The 22,958-nt window shown below is 40.7% G+C and overlaps 2 protein-coding genes across 11 annotated transcripts in view; one reads left to right on the forward strand and one right to left on the reverse strand.

The window, feature by feature from the left end:
* The window catches only part of PHTF1 (putative homeodomain transcription factor 1), a 44,539-nt gene that overhangs the window by 15,087 nt on the left and 6,494 nt on the right, over positions 1-22,958 (forward strand). For 5 of the 7 annotated variants that reach the window (XM_075910282.1, XM_075910280.1, XM_075910285.1 and 2 more), the window contains 13 exons: positions 362-521; positions 1,282-1,422; positions 2,976-3,135; positions 3,967-4,140; positions 4,225-4,302; positions 6,050-6,259; positions 12,020-12,148; positions 13,461-13,733; positions 14,558-14,689; positions 14,867-14,953; positions 15,867-16,022; positions 16,461-16,556; positions 16,892-17,017. In XM_075910282.1, coding sequence (XP_075766397.1) covers positions 362-521; positions 1,282-1,422; positions 2,976-3,135; positions 3,967-4,140; positions 4,225-4,302; positions 6,050-6,259; positions 12,020-12,148; positions 13,461-13,733; positions 14,558-14,689; positions 14,867-14,953; positions 15,867-16,022; positions 16,461-16,556; positions 16,892-17,017 — 1,922 coding nt within the window. Of the gene's footprint in view, positions 1-361; positions 522-1,281; positions 1,423-2,975; positions 3,136-3,966; positions 4,141-4,224; positions 4,303-6,049; positions 6,260-12,019; positions 12,149-13,460; positions 13,734-14,557; positions 14,690-14,866; positions 14,954-15,866; positions 16,023-16,460; positions 16,557-16,891; positions 17,018-17,455; positions 19,271-22,958 lie in introns of those variants that run through there. The other 2 variants (XM_075910283.1, XM_075910281.1) reach the window with 2 other exon arrangements.
* The window catches only part of MAGI3 (membrane associated guanylate kinase, WW and PDZ domain containing 3), a 200,100-nt gene continuing 196,618 nt past the window's right edge, over positions 19,477-22,958 (reverse strand). For 3 of the 4 annotated variants that reach the window (XM_075910273.1, XM_075910272.1, XM_075910271.1), the window contains one exon: positions 19,477-22,592. In XM_075910273.1, the coding sequence (XP_075766388.1) occupies positions 21,541-22,592 (1,052 nt within the window). In that variant the 3' untranslated portion in view covers positions 19,477-21,540. The remainder of the gene's footprint in view (positions 22,593-22,958) is intronic. The other variant, XM_075910274.1, reaches the window with a different exon arrangement.

The raw sequence follows: 22,958 nt of genomic DNA on the forward strand, positions 1-22,958 counted from the left end.
CCACCTTCTGTAATGGTCATTTCTTGAAGTGGTCTGAAATTGTATCCTCTGAAGATTGTGAATGGTTCTCAGAGAACATTCTGGCAGAGCAAAATAATTTTTGCACACTTTTTTTTCTCTCTTTCATGGTCCTGTTCTTTGTTTTAATGTACTTACAAATCCCATTGTGAAGCAAGAAGGAATTTCAGAGAAGCAGTACCAGGACCACATAAGATGAGGGCGGAAATAGTATCTGCAAAATAATTTAAAGTGAACAAAATGAATCATTGTGACAAATAAAAACTGACATATGCCTCTTTCTGCCCTTACATAGGGGTTTCCCAGTGTAACCTTTGCATTTGATACTATTTTTCCTTTTCAGTTACAGCACTTGTGTTGTATTTCATGATACCTGTTGTGAGTGCAAGTGAAATCATTGGACCAATGTGCCTTATGCTACTGATGGGAACTGTTCACTGTCAGATCGTGTCCACTCAGATCAACAAACCCCAAGGAGCCAATGGAAGCAGCAGGAAAAGGAGGTGAGATGTAAGAGTGGAGTGGTAGCTGTGTACATTTGTAGGAATTGGAGTAATATGATACTGTATTATGTCACCTGATAAAGGTCCTGTTTGCTGCTGTTTAAAGTAAATATATTGTGTGACTGTAAAATGCAGGGATATGACGTATACCATATGGTTGGTAGTGAATAACACACCTTCTTTCACAGTTTTCTCGAGCTGTTGACACTCAAGAAGTCTGGCCATGATTCATTCTCTCCATTAGACTGTTCTTCTAATGGAACCTCGATAGTCCCATTTCTTTTTTTGTGGCCATTGGTGTGCGCTCCTCAAAGATGACCACATTTATGGCCTTGGGAGTTTGATTTTTGTCTTAAGTTGACATTAACTGAGAAGTTTCTTCAGAGGGGGCAAAGGGTGACATGATTCTGAGAAATTAGATTCTTTTTTGTTTTTTTGCTGCATAGGAGACATTGCAGCTTTTTTTTTTTTTTAATTTAAAACTGCCCAATGTCTCTCTCAATGCATCTTTAATGCAGAGAGGTGGTAACTACTACCTATAGTATATTTCCACATAAAAGACTGTTTCCCCCACATGGTGGTTCCAGTGTGTATTCTTCCCTGAGGACACATACATGATTCCTGCTGATACTAGTAAAAGTTACCTGTGCATGTTGAGTGAGATTGATCCCAGTATCTGAGTAATGTTTGGATTTGTTTTTAGGGTGTTAAAAGATGCTTTGTTGCAACTTAATTCTCTCCCCACACAATTTTTAAATAGAAAGTTACGCAAACCTGTGGGTAGTGATGGGAGCAGAGATGGTGGCAGCTGGTCTTCCTCTGACAAAGCCAATAAAGGAGACAAGAGTTTGGAACCTACATCCTTTATCAACAATTTCTTTGGCATGTTCTTCCGCAGGAGGTGTGTATGCTGCACCTGGAGGGTGTGAGTGTTTGTTTGTAATGGTAGTGTATGAGCAGCTGAGCATTCTGAAAATTAAACAGAATATTTAAGTACCAGTCACACATCCCCAAACTGCATAAGTTACCGCTGTTCTCTAGCAAAATCCAAGTAGTGCTGTTGGAGGAAGTCTTTTTTTATCAGGAGTCCATATGCTTGGTACCTTATTTTAGGCACACAATTGCAGACAGTGCTAGGGATTCTCTAGTCTGAGTGATCCTCCTAAGCATATGTACCCAACTCCCCTATAGGTCCCATGTTTAGTTACGTTGCTTTGGTCAGTTCAGAGTTCATTTACCCTTTTTGTTAAATTCTTTTAAGTGTTGATGAGGTTAAGACATAATAAAAAACAGGGAAAAGGAGGATGCACTATTTAGGTTAGTACCTTCTATCTCCTCTTCCCACTGAATGGCTCATTTAGCCATACACTTAAACTTGGCTGATTGTTGACCTCATCATCTAGGGTAGGAGGAAATTCAATAGAAACAAATGCAAAAAAATCCACTTAGTAAGGAACAATTAGTTGCACAAATATAAAATGAGAAATGATTACTTAGGAAGGAATACAGTGGAAAGGCATCTGGGGGTCATAATGGACTTCAAGCAAAATATAAGTCAGCAGTGTAACAATCTCATTTTGGGACATATTGCAAGAGGATTGTAAGTGAGAAGTAATTCTAGTTTACTCCATGCTATTTAATTAGGCCAAACTTGGAGTATTGTGGCCTGTTCTGGGTGCCTCATTTCAGGAAAGATGTGGACTAACTGGAAAAAGTTTAGAGAAGAGCAATGAAAATTATTAAAGGTATAGAAAACATGACCTATGAGGGAAAATTGAAAGAATAGGGATACTTTTGTCTGGAAAAGAAGACTGAGGGGGGACATAAGTTTAAGTACCTGAACAGTTGTTACAAGGAGGAGGAGGGAGACAAACTATTCTCCTTCACATCTGATGATAGGAAAAGAAGCAGTGGACTTAAATTGTAGTAACAGAGGCTTAGTTTGTACATTAGGAAAAACTTGCTAAATATCCGAGTAGTTAAGTACTGGAATAAATTATCTAGGGAGGTTGTGGAATCTCCAGCAGGGAGAGCTGTCAGGGATGATCGAGATGGGTGCTTGGCCCTCCCATGAGTGCAGGGGGCTGGCCTTGGTTACCTCTCGAGTTCCCTTCCTGTTCTCAATCTATGATTTTTGTCACTATTTGAAATGTATCTAAAACTTTCTCCTTTAATTACATTTTAAATGAATTACTCCTGAATCCTGCCTTTCCCCTAGGTTTAGAATCTTTAGGACACTGGGCTGGATAACAAAAGAGCTGGCATTTGAAAATGGGAGAGCTTTATGTTTCCTATAAAGCAGGGTCGTGAAGTGCCTGAAATAGAAAGAATTCTGTAGCTTTTCAGCTATCATTTAATGCTGCGCCAGGCAGGCAAGTGAAAGTAAGTTGACATTTTCCTGTCAAGAGCTTTGCTCTGAAGTCAGAACTATTCTGTTGCATTTTGATTCCCTAGGTTAAGGAGGGTGAAATTGGTAGCAGATAAAGGGACTGAAACTGAAGGTGGTGTGAGCTCTGTCTATAGTGACACCAAGCATGGACTGCCCAGATCTGAATATAGGCTGTTGCATTTCAAAGAGAAAGAGACACTTTCAGATGGGCCAAAAAGTCATCAGGTAAGATTTTGAGTGCTTATTACAAAATACCTCTCTGCATTTATTCTTCAGTCATATGACTGGCTAGGCGCTAGCACCTTAATGTCAGATGTAAATATAAACTCAATAGAGTTTACAATAGAACACAAACGCGATTAACACAGAAACCCATGGGAAGAGTAAAGCAGGCCTCTGTACTGAAATGCATATTTATTTGGCTGATCTTCAATTCAAAGGTTGGTTGATTATCGACATTCAAAATTCTCCCATGTAAAAATCTACCTTGCAAACAATTCAGTTCATTTTTATTCTGTTGGAAGATAATTCAGATTCACCTGATGGAATTTTTGGACGTAAACTTAAAAAAAATCAGTCTTTCATTTGTGCAAGCATTAAAATTAAGGCTTTGGGACTGGTGTGAGTCACTTAGACAAGAACATGTGATGCAGACAGCATTGTTCCCAAAGTGTCTAATTCCTGAAGGAGGTATTCAGGAGGGCTAATGGGTGCACAGCTTTCATAACAAACTAGTCATGTCTTGTGTGCCCAGGTTACACAAAGACGTGTGGATGTTGCTGGCCTTTAAGGCACCAAGCTTTGGGGAGAATCAGGAATTATCTCCTTTAGCTGCTGGAGAGATTGGATGGTTTCTCCACTGCTTTCCACAGCTGGCCCATAAGTTGCAGAACTTGTGATTCTTTGACTCCTTGTTATACTTGTGCATGTAGTTGTATTGCAATTAGTATCTAGGATACACACTGTTGCTAACCACAGTACTCCTGCTTGATACAGATCTGCTTAGTTTTATTAGCCCCACTTTCTAGTTTATTTAATTGGCTGCTTTTCTTTCAGGATGGTTGCACACAGATTGGCACCATTTCTGATGAGCTGTCAAGTGAGGAGGACACGGAAGCCATGGCACAGAGGATTTTGTTACGCAGAAGTGTAGAAGGGGCATCCAGCGACAATAGCTATGAAGGCAAGAATAGGAGACCTCTTATTTCTTCAGACCAGTCAGTTTTGCAGGTAGTCCTGTTGGGTCTTTGTAAAATTCCATAAAACTTACTGTTACTGGCATTCAATTTACTTTTTCTTTTTTATTTATGGAAGGTCAATCAAGCCATTAAAGGTACCAGAGAGTCTGATAGTGTGGCAGAATCTGAACTAGACTCAACAGCCTTTAGTCAGGTAAGTGTTCTAAAACACCAGAGACCTTTGCATCATCATTTAAGGGGACAGAGTGGTACATCTATTCTTTTCGGGTTTTTATATGGTGCTCATCACCATAGTACTCCGTGCCTTCCAGGAGTGTATTGAGCATGGAACTACAGGCTTGACCTTCCTGGTCCAGCACTCTCGGGACGTGAGTGGTCCCGAACCAGGGAATTTGCCAGACAAGGAGAGGTCAAGACTCTCCTCACGGCTGTCAGTCCCTCTGATGTGCCAGTCCCAGCCTCTGGGCTCTGCTCCCAGCCCTGGCCATGTGGATGTACTCCCAGCCCTGGCCTGGGCTATGCTCTCTGCTCTGCTGGCTTAGGCTGCCACTGGCCCAGCAGGGGCTCCGGGTCATAGGACCTGTTGCTGCCGGCCAGGGCTTTGCTGCTGGCTTTGGGTGCCCCTGCTCCCAGCCAGGTTCTCTGGTCCAGCAATATCTGTGGTCCTATCAGACCAGACTGCTGGATTTCAGAGGTTCAATCTGTATCTATAGTTCACTAGATCTTTTATCCTTTCCTCATGGGGATAAATATGTGCAGTGACTTGTTTTGGTACTTTTTTGTTAAATATACCCACTGTTGTGTGTTGGAGCAGAAAGTGATGAATTTTTTGATGGTCCTTAGCTCCAAGGAGCTAGTTTCATAGTCTCAGACCAGTTTGAGTAGGTTCTGTGTTCCACAAATGCATCTCACAGTTCCAGAGGAGCAAATGTGTTGATCAGTCTTCATTCTAGAGCTTTAAGCAGCCTACTAGGAATCCTGGACTGTTAGTCAATGCTTCCTTGGTTTTCTACTGATCCATTTCCCTGTTAATACTCTTATACAGTCCTGTGTTATGGTCAGATACAAAAAAATCTCAATTCTAAGAGCTTCTCCATGCTTGTGGATCATAATAGATGTGTATGAGATTTGTTCCCAATGCCAAGCACTTGTATTTGATGCCATTGTCTATTGCTTGCGAAGTCTGGAAGGCATAGTGGTTGCTGCAAGACAGGAAGGCTACAGGTGTCTCAGACAACTGGCTAATAATAATTCAGCATTACCAGCAGGCAGGAGAGGCCACGACTGCCGACTATGTAGTCTTTCCAGGTTGGAAAAACTTAGATGAAAATTGTGTCCTCCAGCTAATAGCTGAGTTTTTAGAGCATTGTACCTGACACACCATTAACAAAAACTCTTAACTTCTTTTCAGTGCTCTGAATTTTGAACTTTTATTCAATTTATGAAATTCTACTGGCATCAGCATATGAGCATATGCTCAGAGGCCTCTGATCACTGTTCATTAGAGACTTGGCTGTTGGCAGGATAAGATTGCACTGGACTAAACATCAGGCACTCTAAAAATTAATTCTGTTTTTCAAAGAAATCAGGAAAAATCTCGACTCTAGCTATATAAATGCTCACTAAACTCTGTCCCACAATGAAGGCAAAACTACTAATGTATTATAAATTCTGGTTCCATTTTCTTGGTCTTCAGAGTTTTCATGAAATTGAAGGTGAGAACATTAATAGCTTGTTGATGTTTTTGCAACAAACTCACAGCGCTTTGTAGAAATGGTCCTTTCTGTTCTGAGGTTGGCTTGGCTTGACCGTGTGGTTGTGATCTGAACTTGAAGACTGAAAGCTGATTTTTGGTGACTGAAGGCTCAGTATTCTATAGATATTCTATTATATATCAGTATGGAGAAGTTACTTGTGTAAAACTTCCTTTTTCTTTAAAGGAATCAAGGTCTTGTTTTAGCAGTGGGTCCCGGAGCTGCAGCGTATCTCGGAGAGACTCTGAAAGCACCCGCCATGACTCCGAGACAGAGGATATGCTCTGGGATGACCTTCTGCATGGGCCAGAGTGCCGTTCTTCCTACACCAGTGACAGCGAGGAAGGGAATGTAAAAGGAAGTAAACGGGACTTGAAAGAGGATGTTTTCCAACAGGTCTGTTCAACTACTTGTAATAAATGAGACACCCGTGAAATATTTTTCTTTCGATATAACTTGTACCCGTCTAAGAATGTAAAAACAAACGAGGGAAGTGTTGGATAGGATGCAGGAATGATCTGGTGCATAGACTTGACCTTTGGGATTCTAGTTAGCAAAAGTACCCTGAGGGAAATAGCGTGGAAGTTCAGGACCCCAGCTACAGCAATTCTTGCTGTGAAAGCATCAATGTAGCCTGTAAAACTTAGATGGGAAGATACTTTGTTGTTTTGTTATTTATATCCTCCTAGTTCAAGAGAATGTATATGAATCATAACTTCTCACTTGTTGAATCTAATTTTTCCGTCTTCAGTATTCCTGTACTATCGCTTTGGGTGCTATTACTACACCTAATAGAGTGATTGTGAAATGTGCAAGTAGATAGAAGCCATAAAAAACCCTCAGTAATAATAATATTGACTGGGTATGTTACCTCAGGGTGGGATGCAGAGAAAGCTTCTTGTCACCTTATATGACTGCTTCTTGGAGCAGCTGATCTTGGAATCCACAAGATCAGAGGCAATTATTGACTCAGTCATAAGTGAAACACAGGATCTGGTCCAAGATGAGACTATACCTGGGATGCTTGGTAATAGTGACAACAACATAAACTTAACATCCAGCAGGGAACACCACAGTAGTATTTAATTTAAGAAAGGGGAACAACACAAATTAGGAAGTTAAATTAAAAGATAGTGTCCAAAGTGAAATCCTTGCAAACTTCATGGAGGGGGTCGGGATATGGGAGGGTGTTTGGGAGGAAGAGGGGGTTGTGATGTGGGTCAGAAGACTGGGGTGCAGGGTCCAGGAAAAGATAATGGGTGCAGAAGGGCATTCTGACCTGGGGAACAGGTGTGGGAGGGGTGCAGGGTCTGTGAGGGGGTTGTGACACAGGGCAGGAGGCATTGACAACTGGGAATAGGGGATGGGGTGCAAGACCTGGGCAGAGGTTGTGACCTCAAGGAGGGGGTGCAGGGTCTGGGAGGACGAATGGGTGAAAGAACAAGGGAGCAGAGTTTGGGTTGTGGGGGGACAGAAGGTTGGGTAGGAAGTTAGGGTGCCAGAGGCAGCCTCTGGCCAAGAGGCACTTACCTGGGCTGTTCCCAGCCAGCAGCCCTGCCCAGCGGGTTCCTCAGGCAGGTGGGGGCTCTCTGTGCCTTTCTAAATGCTGTGAGCACTTCATGTGCTGCCTGTCCTGCAAATAGACAGCTCCCATTGGCTGGAAACCGGCCAGTGGGCACTGCAAGATTATGCTGGGGGTGGGGGCAGCATACAAAACCTCTCCTTCCCTCTCAGCTCCTGCCCAGCTCACAGGGTTCAGAGAACTGTTCTGAGCATCATGTGGGGGCAGGGCAGGCAGGAAGCTCCCACTGCACCCAAGGGCTGGATGCACCTCTTGGCAAGCTCTGTCTAGCTCCCAGGCCATATTTTGTCCACTCTTGTAATAGAAGCTCAATTTAAATGTATACCCCAAATTAAAAAAAGACCAAAAAGGGTACCCTGGGTAAACTACGAGAAGCAATGAGAGGTAAAAAGGCATTCTTTAAAAAGTGGAAGTGATATCCTACTGTGGAAAATAGGCAGGAAGCCTGCTAAACACCCAGTGGGGCAACTGGCTGCTTGAGCTGATAAAGGAGCACTTGAGGACTAAATGACTTTTTTGCATTGGTCTTAATGGCAGAGGAGGAGAAGAAAATTCCTAAATATGAGCCATTCTTGTTAGGTTATAAATCTGGGGAACTCTCTCAGATTGAGGTTCTGTTAGGGGAGGTTTTAGAACGATAAACAAAACAAAGTTACCCGAACCAGAGGATATGAACACCCATGTGAAACTGCACAGCTAACAACTGCAGTTTGTAACTTACCATTTAAATCCCCTTCTGTACCAGATATCTGGAGAATAGCTAATGGGATGGCAATTTTTTGAAAGGCTCCAGTTACAGGCCAGTAAGCCTAACTTCCATACCAGGCAACTTGGTTGAAACTATCAGATTTATCAGACATAGATGGACATAATTTGTTGGGAAAAAGTAAATGTTTTTGTAAGGGAAAAATCGATGCATTACCAGCCTAGAGGAATTCTTTGAGGGGTCAACAAGCAGATAGGTGGATAGTGTTCTTGGGACTCTCAGAAACCTTTTGACAAGGCCCCTTACCAAGGGCTCTTAAGCAAAGTAAGCTGCCATGGCATAAGAGGGAATGTTCACTCATGGATCACTATCTGGTTAAAAGGAAATAAAAAGTAAAAATAAATTGTCAATTTTCAGAATAGAGAGAGAAATAGTTCCCCCAGGAATCTGTTCTGAGTCCAGCGCTTTGCAACGTATTCCTGAATGATCTGGAAAAAGGGGTAAACCGTGAGGTGGCAAACAGGCTGATACAAACCTATAAATAATGGACAAATTTCCACCACTCTATACCGGAAACCCTCTGACAGCTACACTTACCTTCATGCCTCCAGCTTCCATCCCAGACACGTTTCTCAATCTGTTGGTTACAGCCAAGCCCTAAGATACAACTGGATTTGCTCCGATCCCACAGAAGAGACAAACACCTACAGGATCTTTATAGAGCATTCCTAAAACAATATCCACCGGGAGAACTGAAAAAACAGGTTGACAGAGCCAAAAAAGTACCCAGACACGAACTACTTCAAGACAGACCCAAAAGAGAAAACAGAATTCCACTTGTCATTACTTACAGTCCACAACTCAAACCCCTCCAATGCATTATACACAATCTGCAACACATCTGAGGCCTTGGGGCAGGGGGAAGCCTATTCTTGCTTACAGACACCCCCCCCAACCTGAAATGAATTCTTTCCTGTCACCATGCTACACAACCATATCATAAGCATCCAGGAACCCAACCCTGCAATCAGCCGTGGTGTCAACTCTGCCCATGTATATATACATGCAAACTCATCATTGGAACCAACAACATAAGCTACCAAATCAAAGGCTCATTTAACTGTTCATCCAGTAATTTGATCTATGTCATCAAATGCCAGCAATGCCCCACTGATTGATTGATTGATAGATAGGAGAAATGAGACAGTCCCTATGGGAAAGAATCAATGGACACAAATCAGATATACGTAAAGGGAACATACAGAAATCTGTTGGTCAACACTTCCATCTACCTAATCAGTCTTTAAAAGATCTACAGGTGGCTGTCTTGTCACAAACTAATTCTACAAGCCAAATACACAGAGAGGTGTTGGAATCACAATTCATCCGCAAATTCAATTCTCACACTGATTACCTCCTCAATCGAGATAACAGATGGCTGGAACATTATCAACCTAACATTTAATGAAGATGCCAACAGCTCTTTGTGTGTGTAGAAAGGGTTCTAACACAATCTATCTAATTACTATCCTGTGATCCTTATCTGCTTCTTTTAACTATCCAATCTTTAGGTGCTTATAGGTTACCAGTTCTGCCTACATGATTTTCCCTTTGATATTTTCATACCCTCTGCTTCTTGTTTCCTTCCCCCCTCTTCTTTCTTCCCTATTTATTTTGGGTCTGCAGATCCTAAACTCATAAGTCTAGTCATCTGAAGAAGTGGGCTGTGTCCATGAAAGCTACATGGACACACAATCCCATCTACATGTTTTGTTAGTCTATAAAGTGTTACCAGACGATTTGTTGGTTTTTAAGTTTATCCTGTACAGATTAACTCAGCTCCCCCCAAAGCTTACAAAGTTAAGCCCAAAGCAGATTGAGAGTTAATGGGATCTCATAAAACTGTGAGACTGGGTAACAAAATGGCAGATGAAATGCAATGTTGATAAATGCAAAGTGAAGCACATGGGAAGACAATCCCAACTATAAATATACAGTCAGAGGCTACGTCTAGACTGGCCCCTAATTCCGGAAAAGTCATGCAAAGCAGGTAAGTCAGAAAAGGGAAATCTGCAGGGGATTTAAATATCCCCCGCGGGATTTAAATAAACATGTCCGCCGCTTTTTTCCCAGGCTCGGGGAAAAGCCGGAAAAAAGCATCTAGAATGGCGCGATCCTCCGGAATAAAGCCCTTTTCCAGAGGATCTCTTATTCCTACTTGAAAGTAGGAATAAGAGATCCTCTGGAAAAGGGCTTTATTCCGGAGGATCGCGCCATTCTAGACGCTTTTTTCCGGCTTTTCCCCGAGCCGGGAAAAAAGCGGCAGACATGTTTCTTTAAATCCCCCGCGGATTTCCCTATTCTGACTTACCTGCTTTGCATGACTTTTCCGGAATTAGGGGCCAGTCTAGACGTAGCCCTAGGGTAGAAATTCACTCAAGAAAGATCTTAGTCATTATGGAGATCTCTGAAAACATCCATTCCATTGTGTCCTGTTCTGGGCACCTCATTTCAAAAAAGATGAGGAGAAATTGGAGGAGGTCCAGAGAAGAGCAACAAGAATGATTAAAGGTTGAAGAGAACATGACCTATGAAGGAAGACTGAAAGAATTGGGCTTGTTTGGTGTGGAAAGGAGAAGACTGAGAGGGGCGTGATAGTGTTTTTCAGATATCTAAAAGGGTGCACAAGGAGGAGGCAGAAAAATTATTCTCCTTGGCCTCTGAGGATAGGACAAGAAGCAATGGGCTTAAACTGCAGCAAGGGAGATTTAGGTTGGACATTAGGAAAAACTTCCTACCTGCCAGGGTGGTTAAACACTGGAATAAGTTTCCTAGCGAGGCTGTGGAATCTCCATCTCTGGAGATATTTCAAAGCAGGTTGGATAGACATTATCAGGGTTGGTCTAGACAGTACTAGATAGATGGTCTCTTCCAGTTCTAGTGTTCTATGATTCTATATGCAGCAGCATTGAAAAAAGCTAGCAGTGATGGGAATCATTCAGAAAGGGTTATGAATAAGATAGAAAATACCATATTGCCCCTATATCAGTGCATGTTACTCCCAGACCTGGAATACTGCATGCGAAACTTGTCACCCCATCTCAAAGATATATTGGGATTGGAAAAGTGTTCAGAAAAGGGCGAAAAATGGCAAGGGAGTGTAGAACAGCTTCCATATGAGGAGAGATTAGTAAGACTCGGACTTTTCAGTTTGGAAAAGATGACCAGGGCAGGGGGATATGAGAGCATTAATAAAAACCATGACTGGTGTGGAGAAAGTAGATAAGTGCTATTTATTCCTTCTCATAAAAGAAAAAAGTCTCCAAATGAAATTAATAGGCAGCAGGTTTAAAAAAGCAAGAATTTGTTCACACCATGCACAGTCCTGTGGAACTCTGCGCCAGAGGATGTTGTGAAGGTTAAGATAACAACAGGGTTGAAAAAGAACTAGATAAAATCATGGAGGATAGGTCCATCAATGGCTTTTGGGCAGGATTGGAGTCTCTAATTTGTTTGCTAGAAACTGGGAATGGGCAAAGTGTTTGTGTGTGTGGATCACTTGATTACTTGTGCTGTTCATTCTCTCAGAAGCATCTGGGACTGACCTCTATCAGAAAACAGGACACTGGGCTAGATGGACCTTTGGTCTGACCCAGCCTGGTCATTCTTATTTTCAGGGCCTTGTGAGAAATCAGCTATAAATAAAAGCAGATTGTCTGCTTTGATAAGTGTAGTTTCAATGTTGAAATAATTTTAAACTATATTCAGACATTTTCAGTAAAAATGCTGCCTATTTTGAAACCATTTCCTGTATCTAGTTGAGCGATGTTTTTAGTATGTTGTAGTACTCTTGCATTTTCTTCTCCAGAACCATTTGTTCTGGCTTCAGAATACAAGCCCTGCATCTGCAAAAGTAAGTGCCCTGATCTGGGAAGGAAATGAGTGCAAGAAGGTGGACATGTCTGTGCTGGAGATCAGCGGGATCATCATGAGCAGAGTAAGGACTGATTCCCCTCTCCTGCTTTCTAAGGTTATAACCATGAACTACACAGTTAATTGGCATAAGTTAGATTGACTTCGAGCCCCGCCCTTCCCCAGCTTTTGATGGGTTGACCTGGCACCCTTGGGACATAGGAAGGATAAGGGGGGCCCTGAAGTAATTACTGCAGTTGTTCATGTCCACTCTACCTCATGTCAGTGGCATGTGTCCTCACCAGAAACACTTATCTAAGGAGGAGAGGGGGCACTAATAGCCCAGGTTCTCAGCTCTGAACTCCCCATGAAGCAAGCTCCCTGCAGAGTGGGGCGGGGGTGGGGGAGCAAGCTGGGTTGCATCTGATTTCACTGTGAACTCCCTGCAGAACAATTAATGGTAATTTCATGGCTCCAGCTGCCAGGAGCCCAACAGGTGATGCAAGTAACCTAAGCCTTGCACATGTCAATGAGGTGAACTTACTAGGATGGTGTAGTGGGCAAGTTACTATGGAAGGAAAAACACAGTAGTGCATATACTTACATAATTTAGTTGTCAAGCTGCTTTTTTGGCAACAACTACATAGTATAGCTATGCTCTAAATTGTGATGCACCTGCAAACTTGACAGGTCCAAGCACCTTTTATTAAAGATGGCCCTAAATACTCTTAACTAGTCATTCTAGAGAGCATAAAGTACATTAATTTGAAGTGGAGGATATGATTTCTGATCTGAGAAACAAAATATCTAGCTCTTACATAGCACCTTTCATCAGTAGATGTCTGCATGAAGCAAGCAGCACTCCCTGTCCTGAGTGACCGGGAGTTAGAAGGTTTGGTGTAATTAAAATTTGTGACTCATGGTTGCTGCTCTGTTTTGCTCAGCCTTGTACCTTTCTCAGAAGTGAGATTTTTTTTTTTACTCAAGGTAGGTGAGAGAGGGCCCTGGAGAGGAGGGAGATGGACAGATCATTACAAGGGGGAAGAAGTGGTCATTATATGGAATCATTTTATGCCACACTTTCACTTTTTGTTTTTTCTTGATTTTTCTGGTTCAGCCTTGCTCGTTTGCTGTGTGCTGTTACACTCCATGGAAGAATCCTTCCAGTGGTGAGTGACTGGAGAGATGACGTGTGCAATGGCTGAACATAACCGTTATCTTACAGCCACTCCAAAACACGGTTTCTTTTTAAATGTCTGTCGAAGCGGGAGGATACGTATATACTTACACATAGGATTGCTAGTGGAGGTTTTCACCATTGGTTTTTAACCTCTTACTGTCATTTTAAACAATAGTTTTAGCCTGCATACTGCTAATGACCTTTCCCTATTCTCCAGGTAAATGCCTATCAGCAGGGAGTAGGCTATCAGATGCTGGGTAACCTTGTCACCGTTGGGTTAGCGTTTCTTCCTTTCCTCTACCGGCTCTTCCATACAAAGAATCTTGAACAGCTGCGATCCATTTCAGTGTTGGAGCTTTTGAATATTTTTTGTGGCGCTCCTATCATCACCCCTGTCATCATCTTGGCTGTGATTAACTTCTTTGAGCGTCTCTGCCTGACTTGGATGTTTTTCTTTATGATGTGTGTTGCTGAGAGAACATACAAACAGGTTTGTCTAAATGTTCAGTTATCTTTCATGAACATACACATCTCTGTTGCAAGGTTCAAGCTGCTGTCATTGATTCCCATCTTAAAGTGACTGCTGAGACTTGTGTTTGGGAGCAGCAAGATGCTGTGCAGGTTTAGGGAATGCTGGGATATTTTGGTGCGCTGTGGCTTCTACTAAGAAAGCTGAAATGACATTACCTTCCACCAGGAATTAGTCTTGGAACTTGTTTTTTTTCTTTGTATTGCTGAAAGGAAATTAACCTTTAAGTACTTGCTATGTTACAAGTAAGGCAAATTGGAGCAATCTGGAAAAGTTACTAGCGCTATATGTACTGTGAAGCCGATAGTTAGGAGACTTGTCTTAGAATGAAAAATGTGCCCCCCAGGAAATAATATGATCCCGGTGGAAGACTATTGCTTGGCTGGACTTGATTGACCAAGAGATGCATGGTCTGATGGGCCCATATCACATGGATGTGTGTTTGTATCGGTCATATTCATCCACAAGGGAAGGGGGCCAGCAGTTTTGAGAGTTTGCTACTGTTGATACAGATGTGGCATAGGCATGATTGGTATCCTGTAATTGAGATCAATACTAAAGCTCTCATGGCTTCCTCTTGTACAGAAATGTATTTGCTACCAGTGGTAACCACAGAAGTTGTTGAGCGTATTTTTTTTATATATAGATATAGATATTACTATATATTATATATATAGTATTATATATTATGTGAGGTACATAATAAGTCAAGTACCATATGGATGCTAACATTTAGAAGAGACCATTATGTGGATTTTCATTAGTAACACATTTTTCTTTTGCAGAGGTTCTTGTTTGCCAAGCTTTTTAGTCACATAACATCTGCTCGGAAAGCCAGGAAGTATGAAATCCCCCACTTCAGACTCAAGAAAGTGGAGAATATTAAGATTTGGTTATCGCTGCGTTCTTATCTAAAGGTACGTTCTGATCCAAAGAGTGAAAGTGAGTTTAAAATGTTAACAGACTAAAGCAAACGGTGTAAACAAAGTTAGTTGAAGGTGGCTGCGTAGCTAAATACTATTGGTGTGTTTTCTGCTGTCTTTTACTGAAGTTCAAAAGGCTTCACAAATTTTACTAAATGTTTGTTTCCACAGAGGAGAGGCCCCCAACGATCTGTGGATGTAGTTGTATCTTCAGTCTTTTTATTGGCTCTATCAATTGCTTTCATATGCTGTGCACAGGTGAGATTTCCACATTTATGTTCGAGAGCAATAAAAAGCCAGTGAAAGAATTCTTCCATTGAATATAATTGGCAACAGGTTTCTAGGTGGATTTTAGTCCTTAAGCAGAGGAAAGGCTCCCTTGCTTTTTTCAGTAGTATAGTTGTTAGCAACAGTTGGCAGAATGGTTTCATTGTGCTGCAGATGAAGGCTCATGCTTGCTAAGTAGCTGCACATCACAACTTTGGCTTTGCAGTGCTGGGATTGAGTTTTATGTGTGCTGAGGGAAAGACTCATCAAACTAGTTCCTCTAACAATCAAAATATATTTACATTGGGCAGCACTCCTGTGTATCTAGGTAGCAGGTGGTAGGGGATAAAGGGCACCAACACTTTCTGCTTTCCTTTACACTATTTTGCAGTGGTGGTGCCTAGATAAGCCAGCTGCTGTTGTGTAACTTCATGATTACGGATATAGCACAATTTGGCAGTTACATCTGACTGTGCACAGTAATTGTGGAACAGAGCTGCCATGGTCATAATAGAGGATGACATGTATTAATCAGGCTGATAGTTGGTATAGACTATCCTACTTTTATTCATGTACTAGAAGATTTACCTGATGCTGCTCAGGCCCTTCAGAGCAAGGGGTTCAGGATCCAGGGGGCTCAGCATGAGGTTGCAGGGGGTGGCAATAGCCTGTGGCTGCTCCCTGATCCAGCAGGAGCCCCCAGGCTGGTCCAGGACAGCCTGAAGTTATGATAAGAGGAAGCTGCATTCCCAATTTGATAGTTCTAGCTTTTATGGTTTAGGAAGAGGGAGTTCTCAAACAGACTCACTCAGAGTGATAGACTCACTCTCATATATATAAGTTTATGGTAGGTGAATAGGAATATTTTCAGTTCCTGCCAATTTTTTTTTTTTGTTTAAAACAGGTTTTAAAAGGCCACAAAACATTCCTGAGTGCAGCTTACAACTGGGAATTCCTGATCTGGGAAACAGCTCTGCTGCTTTTTCTGCTGCGCCTGGCATCACTGGGCTCGGAAACCAACAAAAAATACAGTAATATTTCAGTCCTGCTCACTGAACAGGTATGTCAGCTGCAGTTCACCTACCCTTAGGCTTACTGTTGTCTAATATAAAAATGGTCTGCAGTTCAAATGAACTCTCCATGTCAACTTAGGGCCGCCTTAGTCATCTGTTAATTGTATTTGTGCATAATGGAGTACAATTACAGCAGGCTTTAAAGGAAGAAAGCCTGTTAGCCAGGCCCAAATTCTGAGTGTTTCCATTTTTGATTGACTGTTAGGGATGAGAAAAACCATGGCACTCTGGGGAAAAATTGGATGATTCTGTTAATGTATTAATCCTGCATGTGAAGACAAAATTAACAGCATTTAATGGACAGGGTGGTATTGGTACTTTTGCATAGACCTGTACAACTGACTCTGGTCCCTATGCTGTAACAGCAGTATCTTGGGTGAAGTGCTTGGATGTAACATGTGCTCCAAAATACCTGTTTGTCACAGATCAACTTATACCTAAAAATGGAAAAGAAGCCAAACAAGAAGGAACAGCTTTCTCTCGTGAACAATGTTTTAAAACTGTCCACAAAGCTACTAAAGGTGAGTTCCTGTCCTTAAGTCTTATGATTCCCCAAAAAGATAAGTTTAGTTCACTCATGTGCCTATCATGCTGACCAATATCATCTCATTGCTTCCATGTCTGCCTCTGTGTCGTAGCCTGTAAGTTTTCTGGGGTGCTTTCTTTGCACAGTGCATAGTACAATTGTTGCCCTAGAGAAGATTCTCCATATTTATGATGGGGTCAGTAAAGGACACCTCAGGGCTGAAGCCTGAGATGCCTCATGTATCCAGTCTAGGGTATAGCAGGCTATTAGAGTAGTTGAAAATATTGGTGATAACTGGATCTAGGTTTAATTTACATGTTTTCATTACAGGAGTTAGATACACCATTTAGACTCTACGGCCTGACTATGAACCCTTTAATCTACAACATCACACGAGTTGTGATCTTGTCTGCCATCTCAGGTGTTATAAGTGATCTTCTTGGCTTCAATATCAGAGTAAGTGCAACTGCCACTTGTGATGGCAAGGAGCATGTTCTAGTAAGACAGGATACCTAATTAACTTATGGGTTTAATTCTGGTTTTGCCATTGTGGTTGTCTCTTCACTTGTTTCCCCCTCTTCTCTGTTTTGGGCAAACCCACTCAATGTTAGGACAGCAGGAATAGTGAGTGAATAAATTCAGATGAGCACACAAACAGGTTTTTGTGCTGTAGTAGACAGTCTTATTATAAGCTTTTGGCTGCCTCAGAAGCAGAGCTTCAAAGACGGTTCCTTTATTGGGTATCTAACCCATTATTTATGTACTAGTATGCGTTCTTGCTGTCTAGACAAGCAGCTGCTCCTTTTTTACAATGGCATTAATTCATTCAAAAGATTTCTTGATTTGTTTATTTAAACTCTCAGCTCAGTACTAATTCCTAATGTGTATTTTCAGTTATGGAAAATCAAATCCTGAACTGGCCAGCTATCAAGGCTCAGCCTTCTCAATGGTGGATGGATTATCAGAAGGGCACACTGGATAGAGCAAGACATTGGCTTGAGGCAGAGGTGGTCCTAAATTTGGGCACATTTCTTACACATGTGTGTCTTAAAGAGGTTCTCTCACATTGTTGAGTTTCAGAGCCTATAGAATAAACTAGTTTAATTTGTATGGGTGGCCCAGGACTTGTAAACTAAGTAAACAAAACTTGATTGCTCTGTCAGCAGAGCCACACTCTTGTAAGGCCATATCCCTATTAAGTAAGGGCATCAAAACAGTAGGAAAATAGTGTGGGAATCTGCATAAAACAGCTTGCATGTCCCTGGCCTTGTTAAAGCCCATTTGTATATGGATTGACCAGTTAGTGCAGCAGACTGGCTTTGTTACACAGTGAAGGTGCGGAGGCAGATCTCCATTTGCTCTGCTAACATGAGACCTTAATTTCACTGCAGTGAGTCAGTAATGTAACGCCCAATTACTGCTTTGTTGTAAGCAAGCTCTTCATTTGTTAAAATATGGTTTTAAGGCCTGGACATGAGAACTAGCTTTGCTAATAACTATGCAGGCTAAATGCATTACAGCTGAGCAGAACATTACAAGTACTTAGGGGTAGATTTCAAAATTCTTCTCAATTGATGCCTTTTTAGTTTACATATTAGAGCTCATCCCTGTTGCTCTTTCTTTCAGCTACAGCTTCCTCCAGGGCCCTATTTGATAGACAGGTGCATGTATGTAGTATTTACTTTAAGTCACATGTTCATTAAATGCCTCCAGGCTGCAGAGGCAAAGTCCGCTTTGGACTTTGCCCCTTTTTCCTGAGTTACTGCAACCTTTTATGAAAGTAAGTCCACCCAAGATAACTATTACCTCCTATGGCACTTAGCAGTTAAGGCTTTCAGTTTCACAACATTAAAGCCACTCAGGTGCACATGCTGGAAGAGATGATAGTTTTCATATAATTGTTCTTCAAAACTCATTACTCTTGAATGATAAGACCTAATAGAACAAGCAAAGCATGCTCCAGGAGGGAATATGATAACACTTGTTTGCTAGGACTGGTCAATCTATAAAGTATTAACATATAAAACACCTTTTTACCAGGCTGCTGGCAGCTAGAAAACAATAAGTAACAGCTACATGTAACACTTAAATCTTTGGTAATGACTTGATTATAGAGCTTTGAGGTGGATTAATACAGTAGTGAAAGCATTCTGGAAAATATTAATGCTTTCTACTTCTATAGTGCCTTACCTTTCTAATACAGGTAAGTATTCAGAGATGTGGAAGAACAGAAGAATCCGCTGTTCTAACGCACAGCCTCCTGAAAGTATAGCTGCTTTTTATGCAACACTACTGATACCGCGCCTTGGACAAAGGAGTAAATGGGGCTCTATGGTAAGGACTGACTGAAAATGAGAGAGAAGGAGGAATGTGATAACCTCCCTTTCAGTATGAGAGCTGTAACAATCTTCACAAATGGCACAAGGAAAGAAGTCTCCTGAGGAGAAATTGTGCTGTAAGTGCAGCTTGTGTTTTCCTCACACTGGTTTCTAATAAATTAGGAAATAGTAAGTAACTCATTAGATTAATATTGCCAAAGAAAAGGATACCTTAAACTCCACTGTTCCATCTCACACCATAAAGGGACAATGACATAGGTCACTTTTTGTAGTAAATTGTTTATGCAAAGCTATTTTCTGTACAATGAAAAGAAGTAAAAATGTAAAAAGTGACATTTTAAAATACAAATAAACCCATGGCAGCAAACTACATCAAACAGTTGTTACTGTGTTTTGCAGAACTGTGGTTGAGCATGCTTTACTCAAAGGAGGCAAGGTAATTTGCAGACGACAAATGAAATTTCAGTGGAAAATATGGATGTTTATAGGTAAACTGGGCTGTTTAGCTAAGGCAGTCTGGTGTCATTGTAAAATGATAGACCACTAACATTTTACAGTACAAGAATGAGCAGGCTCTGAATGGGAGTTTCTTTTTAATATATCTATATAAAAAATAATGAGCAATTTACAGGTCTCTAGTCAGAATCTCAGAAGTATATATAAAGGTGCTGTACAATATATAAACATTTACATCCAGTACATCCATCTGTTGCCTAGCATTCCAAGGCCACATTGCTAAGTCATCTTATACAGTAAGTACAGATACAAGTTTTTTGGAAAAGAGACTCACAAACAGAGGACACCAAATCTGGTCACAATGTTAACAATTAGAAAACAGCATTTGGATGGATGGGTACTTAACCATTTCAATGGTGCTAATTCATCATAGTATTACTTTCTCTGAATTTGGTACTATACTCAATGGTTAGAACAGGTGCATACAACTCTTACTGAAGAGAGGATCCCACAGGTTTCAGTCAAGAATACAGGATTAATATCTACATAGGCTAACTCAAGTATATCACAATCATACTTTACAATATTGAGGATTTTGTACATTTTATGCTACAGCAAACTGATGGATTCATAATGTGAAGCAGCAAAGGACAGAGGTGCTTGAGAATCTATTTTAGAACTGTTCATTTAGGCCTGCTGCTGAGTAGTTGTCTATTTCTAAAGTCTTTAACTTAAATTTAAATTGATTTTTTCAAATTGAGTGAGGCTAATTGAGACTTAACCATTAAAAATAGAAAAAGAAATGTTATAAGTTGTCAATCTAACATGAGGGTCCAGGCAACTGATCTGGACTTGCCTTACCTTTTTTTGGCTCTGCTTTTGTGAACCTGTCTGGCTCCTTTAACTGCCTGATTTGCAGTCATTGAGAACCTAGCACATATCAGGAAATCAAATCCATTAAGAATGCTACTGAGTAAGTTATTTCCTGAAACTTCTGCTGACTGCTATTCCTATAGGTAATTACATGACTGATATACAAATATCTTGTTTAACATTCCTCAATTTTACTTAAATACATATTTTAAAGCCCAAACCATAGATATTAAATCTCATGTACCCTGTATGTCATCTATTTCTCACTCAAAAAAAAAAAAAAAAAAAAAAGACCCAAATAACAGAGGAGACTTCTAATAGTAGGCACAGGTAAGAAGGACTTTCTAGAGAAGCTGTTTGTTCTTAGTTTGCAACAACAGGAGTTGTTGTTTCAAATACTGGTTTTACGTATCCGTTTAGTTTTACAGGTGAGGACAGGACATTTCCAAGGGTTATTAAAACAAATTCTATGTGGCATTCTGACAAAGTACCAGACAGAGGTGGAAAGCCATCACAATGAATCCAATCATATCCATAGAACAGACAAGGTGAAATCCTGGCCCCACTGAAGCTAATGCATGTTTTGACACCAACTTAACAGGCAGAATTTCATCAAAGTGATGTTGTGGTGTTCTGTAGATAATTACAATAAGTCCCTCATATGATTTAAAATTTTTTTTGCTAATAGGAAGCATAACTGCAATACCTCATTCATCACACCAAAATGCAATTCTCTTTTAAAATTTCTCATTAGGTATTAGAAACTTTAAGAAAAGAATCCTGTGGGGTAGCATCAGTGGCTCATTTGCTGCCCTGAAGTTGACAGAACCAGTACACAACTTCTTACTGAAGTCATGAAAACTTGAAGTATTTCTCTATACAAACATGCAGCATGCCTTTGAGAAAATAGCTATTTTCAAACAGTCTGGGCTGTGTCTGGGGAAACATGAGACGGATTAAATTGGCTACAGTAGATAACTTGGCACAAGAAGTGAGTCATGATCACATTGGCAATACAGGCATTAAGAAATTTTGTTCAGACACTCACAATACTATCTGAGAAAGCCTTAGCAGTGCAATGTTGAGAGCAGCAGGACACTGCCTTCAAAAGGATGAAGGGACAGCAGCTTATAGAAGAGACTTGCTTGTAAGCAATCCAAAAGGTCCTTCATGCAGCTTATTTAATTTGTACTTAAATGTATTTTCCATCCTTGATAGGTGTAGTTTCTGAAAAATGACAAACTTTGTGGAAAAGATACTTTTGACTAGATTAGAAACCTGATTAAAATGTGTTCTAAAAAAGTTTGTCAGTTAAACCCGTTTTTCAGTGACACCTGTTGCTTGTGTGACTTTACGTGCACTTGGTACCTTCCAAGGTCCAGGAGTTATTGGTGTTTTCTTGATTGGAGAGCTGCTTTCAGGTTTTGAAATTCCACCATCTTTGGTTTCATCAATTGGCTCCAAGTCTTTTTCCGTACGGTCTTTAATCAGAGTAACTGGATCTTGTGTTTCAAGCCTATTTTGTTTCTCTTGAGAAAGCTGTGAACTACCAGAAAGACTGGTAGTTTTGAAGTTTCTACAACTTGGCTCTCCAGTACTGACTTGCATTACTGTTTCATCTTCATTTACTGTTTTCCTAGGCTCATTAGTCTTATTTAATGGAAGAATCTTTTCATCTGTTCTTAGGTTTTTTCTCTCTTGAGAGAACGTGTCATTTCTTGCAGAAATGTTCTGGTTTGTGTCTTGTTTGACTGATTTTTCATTTCCATCTTCGAACTGCTCAGTAGTCACAGTATCAGCAGCTATTTTATCTCGATAATCTGGTAACTCTTCTAATTTGTCCCTGCTTTCTCCTTTTTTGGGATGCTTGTGGGGACTGACAGATTTGTCTTGGCTTCCCCTGGAAGTTTCTTTCACATTGATTTCTGAGTGTATATTCTCATGTCTCCTGGGGCTCTCAGAGTGGTTCATGAGATTGCTAGATGTTTTGTTTCTCTCATCTTTTTTTGGAACATGGAGCCCTGCCTGCTGAGATTCTCCAGGTATGCCCAGTTTTTTTGGACTCTCAGATCTGCCTCTCTTAATGTCATCAGTTATTAATTCCAAATGATTTGTTGTCGGCTTATTCCCTGAACTGATCGGCAGATCCCATCTCTTCATGTCCTTCAGCTCAGAGTGGTTTCCCATTAAAGTGCTTTTCTTTTCAGGCACAGTGTTTTTCACGTCTTCCAGTTTCTCAGATACATGAACATTCATTAAAATATCTTCCAATACTGGTAAATCACATGCTTCAGAGGTGGGTAATGGTGACTGTTCATCATATATTATATTTGCAGATGATAGATTAAAACTCTCTCCATCACCTGGAAATGGAGCAGAGTAATTTGTCACAAATATTTAACCAATATTCACACTTATCTAAATTGTTTAATAGTAATGAACATCCAAAATGATCTAAACACTCTAGCTTTTTACATGTCAGGTTTTTTTTTTTTAAACAACAAAATACAACACACACAATACACTAAACAAAACAATTTTGAGGAGCTGAAAATTTAAGTTATGGCTAATGGAACATCATTTTTGGAAAAATACAAGGTTGGAATGTTCGTAAGATCTTTGAGGCTGGTAAGGGCTTGTTAGATTTGCGTTAACTGAACATGGAGGTTCATCATAGCTTTAGGCCTCACGCAGCAGAATCACAAATTAAAAATACCTAACCTACAGTA

This window comes from Pelodiscus sinensis, chromosome 27 (genome assembly GCF_049634645.1).
Source record: "Pelodiscus sinensis isolate JC-2024 chromosome 27, ASM4963464v1, whole genome shotgun sequence".
NCBI lineage: Eukaryota > Metazoa > Chordata > Testudines > Trionychidae > Pelodiscus > Pelodiscus sinensis.